The 14,042-nt window shown below is 44.9% G+C and overlaps 1 protein-coding gene across 1 annotated transcript in view; it reads left to right on the top strand.

The window, feature by feature from the left end:
• TTC5 (tetratricopeptide repeat domain 5) overlaps positions 1–3,635 on the top strand; it is a 196,630-nt gene extending 192,995 nt beyond the window's left edge. Inside the window, exon 10 of the mRNA XM_086931913.1 lies at positions 1,494–3,635. Within this exon, the coding sequence (XP_086788039.1) occupies positions 1,494–1,613 (120 nt within the window). The 3' untranslated portion in view covers positions 1,614–3,635. The remainder of the gene's footprint in view (positions 1–1,493) is intronic.
• Positions 3,636–14,042: the final 10,407 nt, after the last annotated feature.

Raw genomic sequence — 14,042 nt, 5'->3', positions numbered from 1 at the left:
GCAGGCCCACTCGTGTTGTATAATTTACAGACCCTCGGTACATGTTGTACCACTTTACTAGGGGCTTACAAGTAAATTAAATGTGTCAGTTGGGTGTAAGCCAATTCTCCCATGTTTAAAGGAGAGAGCACAAGCTCTTAACCCCTTCGATGCTGATGACGAGCTCAGCTCATCATCAGCCACGGGGGGGCGTGTGCGGATGACGAGCTGAGCTCGTCATCTAACGCGGCTTTTAGAAAAAAGCTGCGTAGCGCGAAAATAACCGCCGCAGCGATGCGGTTAAGCACTGGTTAGGAGTGGTAAAGTGCACAGAGTCCAAAAAGCCCTAAATAAAAGTTTGGGGATGACCCAGTAGAGAGGGCCAAGTCCAACACGGATGATTAGATGTTATGACTTGCAAACAATACAAGACTGAATGTGATTGATGCAAATAATGTTTTTGCCGATAGATAGACATACCTCAAATTGTTATTATGCTTGGAAAGATAACGGGAAACTCTTGCACTGCAATTACAATGTTGTCTCGCTCTAATGTTGATGTTTGCTGTACTCACAATGTGTGTTGTGATTGAATGATCCATAATAAAATTTACAAATTAAAATAAAAGGTTTTTCCTGATCCAATCTGGTATCTGGGAGGATTCAAAAGATGAACAACAATTGGTGCCCATCTTGTTACAGTGTGGGCTGTATTGCCTCATTTGGTTCTATAGTCAGATGTCTGACCCTACCTGAAATAGTGACTGGTCTTCGATGTTTAAAAAGCTGTTGTTTTTATAACCTCCTCTGACTTGCTTGTCCTACTCTGACATCCCCATGCATCTAAATTACAAGTTATTTTTTCACCTCGCTCCGGTATGGAGAAGTGTGGCTCAATGGTTAGAGCGGCAGACCCTGATGCAGAGGTCTGGCCCGGGACCAGGGTTCAATTCCTGCCTCGGCGGGTCTTGGGCTCAATTTCCTTGGACCTGATAATTATCGCCTCAGTGCCTATTCTAATCATGGGTCCCACTCTGCAACTCTGGGCAATAGCTTGCTTAATCTCCACAACGGCCCCAACAGCGCTGGGATGCCTGGCTTCACCTTGGGGGTGCCCAGGAGTGGGCATTTCACAGGGAAAAGCCAAGAAGGGTTCCACAGCGGTATGCGTACAGCGCCAAGACGCCTCAGGGTGTAAGTGCGCTATACAAGTACGAATTCATTTCATTTCATTCATTTCAGTATCAACTCTTGGACAAAATAGCATACCTTAGCTACTAACTGCATCTGCTGCATCACAGTCTTAGGTAGTGCAGTTTGAACATTGTATGCATATAATCCACCAGCTCTAATATGTGACAACAGTTTGAGGTTTTTGTATTAGTGAGTGGTTCAGTCTGAGTGTGGTGTCGAGGATATATACATGTTCTAGTCATCATACTTAGGCAATGCTTTCCATGTTTTGGTTTTTCTCTGTGTAAATTCTAACTTTAGGTTTTTTCTTCCTTCTCCAGACCTTTTCCTTCCGCAGTCTGCGAGTAGAGACCCCTCTGCTACTGGTGGTAAATGGCAAGGCGCAGGGAGCCAGCTCTCAGGCCGCGCCTAAAGTGATGTACCGCCCACAGAGCGAGTGAAACCCTGCAGCATCTCTTGTCCCCCAAACCTTCCTGAGATCCACCCTGCTCCTCCTGGCTGGTGCGGTGGGAACTCTAACCCCAGTTAGAGGGGCGTTTTCTTTCTTGCCTTCAGAGACTGTTATTGTCCCTCTTGAGTCTCTATTTTCACTGTCTTCTTCCACCTGGTTTCACTGAATTCTGTTGCATCTTTTTTCTTGTCTGTGTGTCTGCTCCTCATGCATCTATCTTCTGCCTGTTACAGTGAACTTTTTCTTGCCAGTGTTTAATATACAGCTCTTCCTCTGTGCTGCTCGTTATTGCTGCTGCTTTTACCACCCACCTTTTATTTAAGTTTGTATTTTGCACCCGTTTCTTGCATCTATCATCTATTTTCTAATGTAGTGTATTTAGCTCTAATATTATTTTTTCTAAATTACCTCTTCTATCCCTTCATTCTATCTTTACTTCCCTTCCGGACCTTCTTCTCTAACTTTCCTTTTTGTAAGGAGGTCAGCCACCTGGCCCTACTCCTGCATGCCCCTCTTTCGTCTCCATGCCTCTCTCTCTCTTACGTCTGATTCTTCTGCTCCTCTTTCTTTGTTTTTCTGCCTTCTTGTCCATTGTTCCCAACTAATTAATGTCCTTGTAACTTGTTGGCATCTGTAACATGTGCCAATTTCTTTAATCTCTCAGTATTGAACATTGTTCTGTCATTTCTCATGCCTGCCTGTTAATCCCACATATTACTCTACACCTGTGTGTTTCAAAACTCTACATGACTATTCTTCTCCTCCTCTCCCTTTATCTTTCTTTGCGTTCCGAATGTGGACCCATTGTCTTGAGCGTCTCTTTCTGTCCTTGACCCTTATATAGTTGTTTACGAACCAGTAGCTGCCTGCTTTGTGTTGGGTAAGCACCCCACCTAAGGACAGTACTGTTTTACAGCACTCAAATAATAGTATCCTGGTCGGGACAGGGGATTTATGTACCTCGATCACTTCCTTCTCAGTTTCTCACTCTTTTGGACTCAGACTTCCTGTTTGAAACTTGTCCATGGTAGATTCTCACCAAGTGCAGCCGGCTCCTGCTGAAGTGAAAAAGAAACATACCAGAAGGCACACTGGATATTATAACATTGTCGATAATTTTTATTTTGATGCTTAACTTTTCTTTCTTTGCATTGTTTGAAGTTAGAAAAAAACAGAGGACACAGTTTATTCTCGACTTTGTCAATGATTGAGTATGGCAATGATTCCAGTACTTAGAAACCTTAGCAAGTTATATAGTAATTAAAGTTAATCAGACATGATAGTTGATTGACACGTGGTAAGAAAAATAACGTTATCAAGCGGAAAAAAAATAATTCCCAGACAGAAAAGGACCCCATTTCCAGCAATCAATTTTAGATTTGTAACTCAGCCCACTTGAAGATACTGTGGGGGGCTTAAATGACTTCTTATAGGAGTCTTACCACTGCCCTAACTATTTTGCAAATCCTGCAATACTACAAGTTTATAAAAAGTGAGCCTTGTAAAAGTTGGGAAGATGAACACTTGTTCTTTGTTTTTTCTAACTTCTTTTGATGTGAAGAGAGAAACAGGAAGATTCCCAAAATGAAGCTAACGTATGACTACGTTTTAGAGGGACACATTTGGATTATTATTCTCAAGATGGGATATAAGTAGTGCTTGTATGCTGTGCCTCCTAGTTCGTTGTTTATGTACAACATAACATAATACTCTCTGATTATTTAGAGGCGCACACACAATGTTAATACTAGGAGATTGAATGGATTATTTGCACTGTAATTGTTTGTCTTGGGTGTCCAAAATCTTTAAGATATACTTGCTGGAAGTGCTTTTACCTTTACCAGTCTTTCATAAATTGACTCTGCTGGTGACACTAGTTTCGTTTAATTTTGCATTCTCTGGACTCCCTTTGTGTTAATGAAGAACATATTTTATTGTCCATCAATTATTTATATTTTTTATACTCAAGATGTTAATACTCTTTCTGATAAAGAATACAGTTTTGCTAAACGAATGGTGTTTGCCGAGATTTATTCATTTATCTCCCATCTAGCTGACACTCTGAAAGTGGGAGAGTCCCCACCCAAACAGATCTCTTTATTAAGAAAATATCAACGGTGAATATTTTGTTTGAAAAACATTATTACCTAGTTTTTGTTAATGATAATTGCTTATAAATTTTGTAGGCTCAGCTTTTCACTACACAGGAGACCATTCTGTTTGTGCACAATGAATTTACTAAGAGGTAATACTATGCATGTCGTAAGGCTTAACAACTAATCCAGTGAGTTTAGCCACGGTGAAATAATAGATCCTTCAGGCGAAGGACTTTGAGAGCAGCGACACCAGAGTCAACACACCACCCTGCTAAGGCAGTGGCCTAGGCCATGGCCACCTCCAGATGGTGGGAAGAGCTGCAGCCTGCACATACCTGTAAGGCACTGTGAAAGTGGCACCATGAAGTATGATGAGAGATTGGATGTTGATGTAGACGACAAGCTGGATGGCAAGATATGACTGCTGCTCCTTAGTAATTTCCCTGTTTTCATTGGCTATAAAGAAGGAAATCCTTTTAATCTAACATGGACATAGCAAAATATGGACCAAGCCCTCACTGTTAAGGCAATAACTTTATAAGCTGCACAGCAAAGACAATCCTTATAATCTGATGAATAGTGAACCATCCGAGCATAAGCTGTATGTCAAGTAGAAGCGATAGTTTGAAAAAAAAGTAACTTCCATAGTCTTCATTTTCACGAGTAAACCCATCTTTGCCTTGCTGCTGATGTTAGTGAAGCCCTTAAACATTTTTAAAGAGCAATATCACCCATAGGAAGGTATGGGAGATTGGTGTCTGAGCAACTATGGCACACTGGGTTATTCTGTTTTAAAAGAAGTACGTTCTTCAGCTTTGGATTTTTCATATATTCACATGCTTGCATAAATCTCTGTCGACAGGCTGGGAATTTGGGATCATTTTAAATAGCAGTAAACCGTTTTAAAAGGGGCATAGGCCTCAACAACAGCGTTTGTTTAGTTGTACATTCACCTCCTTTGAAACGACCTGAAAGTCAGCCAATGAATTGGAAGTGCTGAGCCCGCCCACTCTACCTACTTGCCACCATTGTTCAGATTTCTGCTGCACATTTTGTGTGAGGGAGTCCCTGAGAAGAGCTCTCTTTAACCTGTGATTGACCTTAGATTGGTTACATTTTCAGCCTTGAATTCCTCCTCCTTCAGCTTCATCCAGCCCTATCTTCCTCTTTCAGCAATGTTGTTTTTAGGGGCTTTCTAACATCTTCTCATCAGTACTGGCCCTGAGGAACTGGCACCTGTCTCCAACTGCCACTGTAGCTGATAAGGGGAGAAGATCTCTCTTCAAGACCTTTTTCGTCCGTGGACAAAAAATCTCACATGAGTGCATTTCATGCCCTTTTCCCCCAATCATAGGGTGAATCACTGTCACAGACCGTTAAAGACAGCAAAAAAAGGTTGGTTCTTTACTTGCTAGAAAAGAAGATATTTCACCCTTCTAAGGGTGACTCCTTCTTTGGAGAGGATTGCATGCTAAATACACCACCAAGCTTCAATAAAAGCAGCGCAAAGACGAAGCATTTAGAGCTTCCGTAGTTTGTTTTGATTTAAGAAGAAACCACAGCCACCTCCTCCAAGTATCAAAAATAGTTTTAAAAAAAAGTAACTCCAGTTGCTTTTCAGAGTGGGTATTGTTCATAGATTCACATGCTCTAAATATTTCCTGTCGTCAGGCTTGGAAAGAGCATTTTCCGTGGAAGGCGATACCAGGGCTGGTGAGCAAAGTGCTGCATGGTTAATTTTTTTTCTATTTTTGAAAGTACACACACACTATTTGAAGATAGCAGGGTGTTTACCCCTTTTTAACTTCCCTGACAATGCTGGTTTGATTTTACTTTTTTGTAAAGTGCTGCATTCCACTTTGCAGTAGCCGTTTTAAACGAAATCGAGGGAGAGAAAACTTGAGACCAGTTTGATTGGTGGAAGAATAGTCAAACATCTGAGCAATAGTGACCACTAGCAAGACGCCTTCTCCAAATGTTTGATTAATTCACCAAGGTCCAATAGGTGTGGGGTGTTGAAGGTGATAGTCAATCTTAGGCCTTTGACCAGTAAAATAAATGTGTTTTTCTGAATTTTAAAAATCAGTTTAGTCCAAGGAGGACGGGCAAGGGAGTTCTTAAGAAAGGAGTCTTGAACATAGCAGAACCTTCCACAAAATTACTTGTAGCATGTCACCCTAACGGACACTAATATACAATATACAAAACAATTTGGCGAGGTATTTTAGAATGCCTTATTTACAAAGCTTTAGGGGCAAAGTATAGGGTTTCAAAACAAGTTCTTGCTTTAACTGGGTAGGCTATCAAGTGATTTGAAAGCCAATATAATATGATCATGGTTTTATGCCAACCAATGAAGCAAGAAGGCTGATTCTGGACTGAAGAGTTTTCTAAGTGATTTGTAAGGCCAGTGCAGAGGTTCATGCAATACGTCATGGAGGTGCAGGGGTGGAATAACAACAGCAAACATTTTAGGACACTTTTCCATTATAGATTAGGAAGAGTAGGATTTCCTAATGCAGGGATGAGTGGTAAAAGTCCTTTTTAGGTCTCGCCTAGCGACGCTGCGCATGCACTGCTCGCTTGGCGAGATCTATTGTTGTCGAATTCGTTTCGGAAGGAGGACAGGAGATGTGCACGCGTACATGCATGGGTACAGCAGCTCGCAGCATTTCAGCAGTAAAGCACGCATGGCGCGCTTTCACTTTCCCTCCTGCTTAATCACTCATGCCTATTTACACTCCCACTGGCGAAGTGCAGCAGCGACGTACTTCAGACACATCTGACGTATTCATTCTGTGCTCGTGGCTGTACCCTGCCTTCAGGAAGGCTGGAGCTTGAAAGGGTGGGTCTGTGGGCCGCACCGCCCGTTTCCAGGGAATAGTTTTGACTGAGTTCAACCCTCTTGAATAACCAGTAACCTACTTATTCGTCATAAGAGGTTTCTATCACACGAAGTGCACTGCAGTCCCTGGAGAGTCGAACGAAGTGGCAGGGCTTGGGCTGTGGGTGGAAGACTTGGCATGACTCTGCCAAGAATGAAGGCATGCCAGGCAGCCGGCAATGTGGCAAAGGTTAGCCTGCGCAGAACATGCTCCTAGGTGGAGTCGAACGTGGTGGAGAGGTATGTTGTTTAGTACTGTAAGCGAATGCTGGCCGTGAATGTAAACATATTTAATGGCTGTGCTATGTTTTCCTTTCTTAGAGATGATGGAGGAAGTGTCTCCATTGAACCCCGCGTCTGCGCTGGCGGTCATAAAAACACACCCACTCTCATTCTTCAGTGCCAAAATTTGCCCGTTAGGATCCAAACAAACAAGTGACAAACCAAGTTTCTTCAAACCAGCTCGCGTGGCACTGTGCCTTTCTTACGTTCAGCCGCGTAGCTGGGGGAGGGGGGGGGGGGGTCCGCCCCTGGCGGCACCTTTTTTGAGGCAGCACCTTTTCTGAGGCTGCCGCACGGGCCAGCACTGACTGACCATTGCGGCCGCGGCGGCCTCTGTGACACACACCGTCGGCGCTCTTTAGTTTTACATATGGCAATATGTAAAGTTAGCACTAAGCACTGAATGCACAGAGTTCTTAGGGGCAATATAATAAATAAATACTGACTGTAAGTGTAAACACAGACTTAGTTGCTGTCACGGTCGGCCCGGGTTCGAAATTAAATAAAAATTAATGTGATGACCGTTAGTGGCCTGCCCCTCCTCCTCCCAGCCTCGCTCAGTCACGCTAGTAGTCCTCCAGGGCCGTCAATCCAGTGGTAGCGTGCGCGTGCTAGCGCAACCAATGATGGCCCTGTAAGGACTTTGGCCAGCCCTCGCAGCGCTCAGCAATCAATGTGATGCGCCCCCTACGCTCGCCCCTCGTCGTGTCGAGCCTGAAGTTGGAGGAGTGCGTCACTACCATTCTCTTCTTCTTTCATCTTGCCTGCAGCCCCCTGTATACGGCCGGGACAGGGCCAGCGGCAGCGCAACTATAAAATAATTCAGGTGAGGAAAGGAAAGAATAAAGATGACCGACCGTTCGTCCAATTACACCTGCAATCATTGCACGACCCGCACGCACCAACAAGTGTTACACTACTTCCACACACTTTAAGTGCCCAGACTTGTTTTGCACTCTGCCGTTAGTTAAGATCTATGGCCCTGTATGCACTTCATTGAATTCTAATACCCATTCTGCATGATATGAGTTTGCTCAATTCGAGATAAGAGATGTGAGTTAAGAGTGAGCACTCCGTATTTATGCGTGAGCACTATGTCTGCCAACCTACCAATGAATGTTGGATTTCTGTAATTTTTTAGCTTTTCCATTGCAAACATATTGTTCTTCCAAATTGTACTTTCGAGGGAATTTGCGCGCATTTTAAAATATAAGTTAGTATAAGAGCCAATCAGAGTGCTCTACCTCGGTAGATGATGTAGTATAACGGCCAAAGTTTCACCCTGTGAAACTGAGGAGTACCTGGTTCGAGTCTCTGAAGCAGCACAGTCTCTTGCAATTCTGGACAAATCACTTAATCACCCCTTGTCTAAAAATGAATATAAAATGTAACTGGTTCTCGGGTCGAGTTTGCGCTATATAAAAAAAATGTATGACTACTTTATTTCTTAGATTTTATTATTATAGACTTGCTCAAGCCACGATTTATAGGTATATAGCATAGGCCATAGCCTTAGTCTCGTACACATTTTTATAGGTTTGTGGCCTTTAATGTATAAAGGAAAGGGCCCTGCTCCTAATGACCATTGAGCTGCTCTCAGATGTAACATGCACCCTGCAGACTTGCCTGCAGGACACCATTAAACAATTTAAGAAAATAAGTGAAACAACATTACTAAAGAGAGTTTATAGCACTGTAATCCGATTGCACAGGAGGCAATTGTACTGGCTGTAGGATACAGTGAAAGGCGCTCTTCTGCACGTGCAGAGAATGGCTGAAGGGCAAGTCCTGCGGGCTCTGCAGTCACGGGGAATAAATAACCACAGTGGATGTGCCCAGCAACAATAAGACACGACCACTGCCCCTTTTGTTTGCTCAGTTTAATCTGTGAATCTATTGAAGGAGCACTGGGCATGCTGTGAGTACTGGGAAGAGGGCATGGCGGTGAGTACTGGGACCAGCGCATGGCTGTGAGCAGGGCCGACTCTAGGGTGGTGTTGTGTTAACCCCTTCCATGCTCATGACGAGCTCAGCTCGTCATGCAGTACAGTGCTCCTGTGCTCATGACGAGCTGAGCTCGTCATGACCACACCCGTTTTTATTGCTGTCCAGCACAGCAGGGGAATAGCTCTAGCAGCGATGCGGTTAAGGCAGTGTGCAGTTGGACCCAAACATTAATCTACATTTGAGTAGTGTGGGTTGGTTGGTGGCTCCTGGTAATTTCAAGGGCTGCGTCAGTCTTGTTGGGCATCAATCTTGTTGTTGGATCAAAACAATTACAAAACGATGTTGAGATGTTTCAAAGTTGAGAGGCTACCTGTGATGTGTAAATGCCACGGGTGCAGTCTTTTGTGTAGTGGTGGAAATTAATAGAAACCTAAATTCATAGCCCTCAGCTATTTTATGTGAGAAGTAAAATTAGCATTGTCGGGAGCAAGTACTATTCTGGGTGGGTGGGCTAAGACAGAGTTATTCCTCGACTGAGCTGACATGTTATGCAGGGGTGATATAATTAGGCGTGGACTGTTTTAGCAGTTGCAGGTTGTCCAGGGGGAAATTGGGAATACAGCAGTAACATGTCAACTTGTCCTTTTGTAGTGTTCTTCACTGTGTTACTGTGTATGATCATAAATGCTTTACACACTCCCTCTGAGATAAGCCTAGCTGCTCGTGCTACGTTACCACAGGGTTGAGCAGGGGTTATCAAAGGGTGTAGCCCCCTTACTCTGACTTAGGAAGAAGGGTCCCCACTTGGACAGTGGCCAGCCATTGCTAACTAGAGACCCCCATTTCTAACAAACAACCATTCCGATTTTGAGAGGAGTAAACATCTCAATGCCCATTAGATTCCCCATGTTCGACTAATGTTCTGATTTGTTACCTTTGCCGCAAATTGTAAAGCGCTCTGATATCCTTCGAGATCAAGTTCGCGCTATATAAAACTTTATAAACTCGGACATCTTTCAAGTGCTCACCGTCCTTTTTCCCCAGCACCCCCCCAACTTATGGCGAATAAAGCGGTACAAAAGAGGGTGGTGATGGATGGAGCATCTGAACCAATCAAACACTCCCACCCAGTCAACAGATCTGGGTTTAATCCATCACTGTTCTTTAGCCCACTCTGCCACCCCAGTTCAGACATGGCCATATGCAAATCAGTCTGACCCTGTGCCTCATGGGAACAGTCCAGCCCGAACTGCCAAGCCATGCCTTCCCTTGGACCGGAAACAAGCTACCGAGGACCAATTCGCCATAAGTTGGCAGGGTATGCTCAGACGTGAGTCCCTTGCTCACTTTGCCACTGGATTCAAGCAAGCCGGGCTGAAGAAGGCTGAAATGCCAGAAACCGGTCCTCGGTAGCTTGTTTCCGGTCCAGGGAAGGCATGGCTTGGCAGTTCGGGCTGGACTGTTCCCATGAGGCACAGGGTCAGACTGATTTGCATATAGCCATGTCTGAACTGGGGTGGCAGAGTGGGCTAAAGAACAGTGATGGATTAAACCCAGATATTTTGACTGGGTGTGAGTGTTTGATTGATTCAGATTCTCCGTCCATCACCACCCCCTTTTGTAACTATTAAAGCCAGTACATGCCAGATAGGGCAGAGTTCTGTTGTGCACTTGAGTCACCTATAGGTGGAGGCCAAATCCAACCTCTCCAACCTAAGATCCAGATTATCCTGGAGTGGGAGGCTCCAAAAACCTAGACTCAAATCACAGGTCCTTCCTTGGCTTGACTAGGTGCTACCGGAGGTTTGTGAAGGGTGATGGACCTTTGTGGCCCCACTAACTGAACTCACCTCCAAAAAACAGATTAAGAAGGTCATCAGAACCACAGGATGCCAAAGGGATTTTGACACCCTGAAAGAGGCTATGTGCTCAGCACCTGTACTGAAGGCACCTAACCATGGAATGGAGTTCATTGTCGAAACAGAAGTTTATGAATTTGGGATTAAGGTAGCGTTGTCACAAACAAATGATGAGGGCCAGGATCAACCAGTTGCCTATATCAGCAGGAGACACCTCCCTAGAGAGCAGAGTTGGAGTGCCATTGAGAGGGAAGCCTTTGTTGTAGTTTGGTCCATGACAAGCTGAGACCCTACTTTTGAGACCCACTTCAAGGTTCAAACCGAACACATGCCTCTCACATGGCTGATGCAGATGAGAGGGGAAAACCCCAAACTGTTGAGGGGGTCCATTTCCCTACAGGGGGAAGGACTTTATAGTGGAACACAGACCAGGGACTAACCATGCTAATAAAGATGGCCCTCTCAGGTTTTTCCACTTAGATGATGAGAACTACCAGGGAATAGGTTAGTTGCTCATCACCTTTCACTTTTCGTCTCGGGTAGGAGGGGGGATGGAGGGGTTGAGTCTTGTAGGGAAGTGCCCTATTTCGTTGGTCACCCCCCCCCCCCACACACACACACACAGATACTTTTCGCTCCAATATTGATGGTTGTGACTCTGTTAGTGCAATCTCCCTAAAACTGTTATGTGTACATTTTTAATACCAATTGAAAAGGACTTTACCCCTGTTAGACCTGGCACCATTGGCGTGGGTCTCCCTTCCATTTTTGCTGTTGCCTCATGTGTTTTTGCTGTTATTAGATGCTTTGGGCACTGTGCCACTGCTGTCCAGTGCCACAGTGTGAGTGCTCCCTACTGCAAATCAATGTATTGATTAGTGGTTCCATGATTGGATGTTTAGTTTACTTGTCAGACCCTAGTACAGTGCACTGAGTGTGCCCAGGGCCTGTAAATCCAAATGCTGCTAGTGGGCTTGCAGCACTGATTGAGCCACCCACAGAAGCGGCCTTGTAAAATGTGTCTAAGGTCTGCCATTGCCTGCGTGCAGTCTGGTACTGTCATGCTGACTGGGCAAGTGCGCACACTTGCCAGTCTCTAAACCTTCCCTTTTCTTCATATTAGTCACCCCTATGGTAGGCCCACAGGCAGGGTGCATTGTAAGTATAAGGTAGGACAAGCCCTGATGTGTGTGGCATGTCCTAATAGTGAATTACAGCCATTTTCGTTTTTCACTATTGCAAGGCTACCTGTTCTCCAATCAGCTGTTAGAATTATTACAGTTTATAATCCTAGCAGACTCAGAGAACATGGTAGAAATTCGAGTTTAGTATGCCTGGACTCAGAATAAGAAGTTTATTTTAATATTCTGTGTTTGCAAATACCACTTTTTGCCTAACCATTTGAGCCCGCCTCTGCGAAGTTGTGTATTCCGCGCCAGGATACTCAAGAGTAGTCGTGCGCGTAACAAATACCCATATAACATATAACATAACATTCCTTGTCTGGGGTGCGTGTGTGACAGGACTGGGGAATTGCAGGAGACCGGCTTGGGCAGCCCGGTGGTGAATAGGGAGATCTGCATCGAGATGGGAGGGAGGAGTTGCATCTGGGACCTGAATAGGGCTGGGCCTTCCCTCTACAATGCTGACTCCACCCCCTGTGGTGTGTCTGATGTCTCTGCCCTGCACACTGAAAGAAGAGAAGGAAGACTGTCAACAAAGTGCTCCTGGACTGTACTTGCCTTCCACAATGCTGGCTCCACCTCCTGTGGGGCGTCTGATGTGCCTGCCCTACATGGTGAAAGGAAAGGAAAGGAGAAGTCTGGTAAATTGAGTGCTTCAGAACTGGCTTGAACTGGGCACAGGCCCCTCTCCCCTCAGAGAACAAAGGATTTAGGGGTATAAGTATTGGGACCCTGGTCTCATGAAATTAGATCACTTCTGTACTTACAAGACAAAACCTCTGCTGGCGATTGGAAGGACACCGTGACGTGCAACGCCTCGCTACACTGAAACAAACTGGTCTTACCAACGCAGTCACTGCTGCTTACTTCGAGTCCTGTGATCGCACCGGATTTGGGCACCGCCTCACAAGCTTTGCGTTGCACCGCCCGACTCGCACCGCTATCCAGACTGACCGACGCCAGCTCCTGAACTCCGGCTCTATCGCCGCAGGTAAAGCTGGAAGCACCGCAGCTAGCAACGTCCGCCTCGAACAACGCAAGCTCTGAGCTCACCGACTCCATCTCGACGCCGCCAACGAGCCGTAGCCTGCACCACGACTGGAAAGACACCGCGACCTGCAACGCTTTCTTTTTCTACACCGCGACGAACCCCGGAACCGGCTCGCACATCCGTTCCGGCCGCCTCAAGGAAAAGGTACTGTGACTGAGTCTGTCGACATTAGAGTGGGCCCGGACCGCCGCGGTCTGCTGGATTTGTTAGACTCTGTGTTCTTTTCAGCAACGCTATAGCCAGACAACGCTACTGACTTACACAAAACCTTTAATTAAGCCTTTTTAACCTGAACTCTTGAAAGTTAATAGTACTTTGGATTCTTTTTGTCGTTTATTGGCCTTGTGATAACTCTATATAAAGTATGCTTCTCCGCAAAAGTCCTCCGACCAATAGAACAGAAGTTGGCACAGAAACTGGAATAGAAAATACAAAGTTTATTAAACCTCATGAGGTGGAACTACATTCACACAACACCCTTCGGCAATGTATGAAGTAGCACACTGAATGGAAGGAGCTTGGTCCTTTTATACCCACACAGGCTCAAAAGAAGGCGGTACAAGTACAAAAGTAGGTTTCAGGTACATAAAAGGTCATACAGAGAATGCACAGTCAACAACTAGGAGGAGCTAACAGTTGCTAATTCTGGTGAACACATCCTGACATTTACAGACTAGGGACAGCTGCAAGGAAAACTGCAAGCTCAACTGAGCATGTGCGAAGCAGAAGAGGCTAAATATAACCTGTCTCTAGGCAGATTTCAAGAGCAGACGACAGCAAGATTGGACAGAGCACATGGTGAGCACGTGGTAGCACATGGCATACAAGGTGGCTGACAGAAATACAAAATAGATTCCACAAAATGGACAAGATAACTTCTAAATACAGGATAGCTTCTGCTAATGCTAACCCAATCGCTGCAAAATTACAACAGACGACCCTTTTAGCTTTAGATGAAGACATTTGTTCATCTGGGGTAATCTAGATATGCATCCTGTACATTCATCTCAGTGATCTCTTTATTCAGCATTTGTTGGGCTTTTATTTCTGCAACATTTCTCTTTGTAGGTGTACAAGCAGTGATGTATATGGAGCAAAACATAGGACCTCATTGT

The sequence above is a fragment of the Lissotriton vulgaris genome, chromosome 7 (genome assembly GCF_964263255.1).
Source record: "Lissotriton vulgaris chromosome 7, aLisVul1.2, whole genome shotgun sequence".
Lineage (NCBI taxonomy): Eukaryota > Metazoa > Chordata > Amphibia > Caudata > Salamandridae > Lissotriton > Lissotriton vulgaris.
The sequence above is the reverse complement of the archived record's forward strand: the minus strand, read 5'-3'. Positions and strand labels throughout refer to the sequence as shown.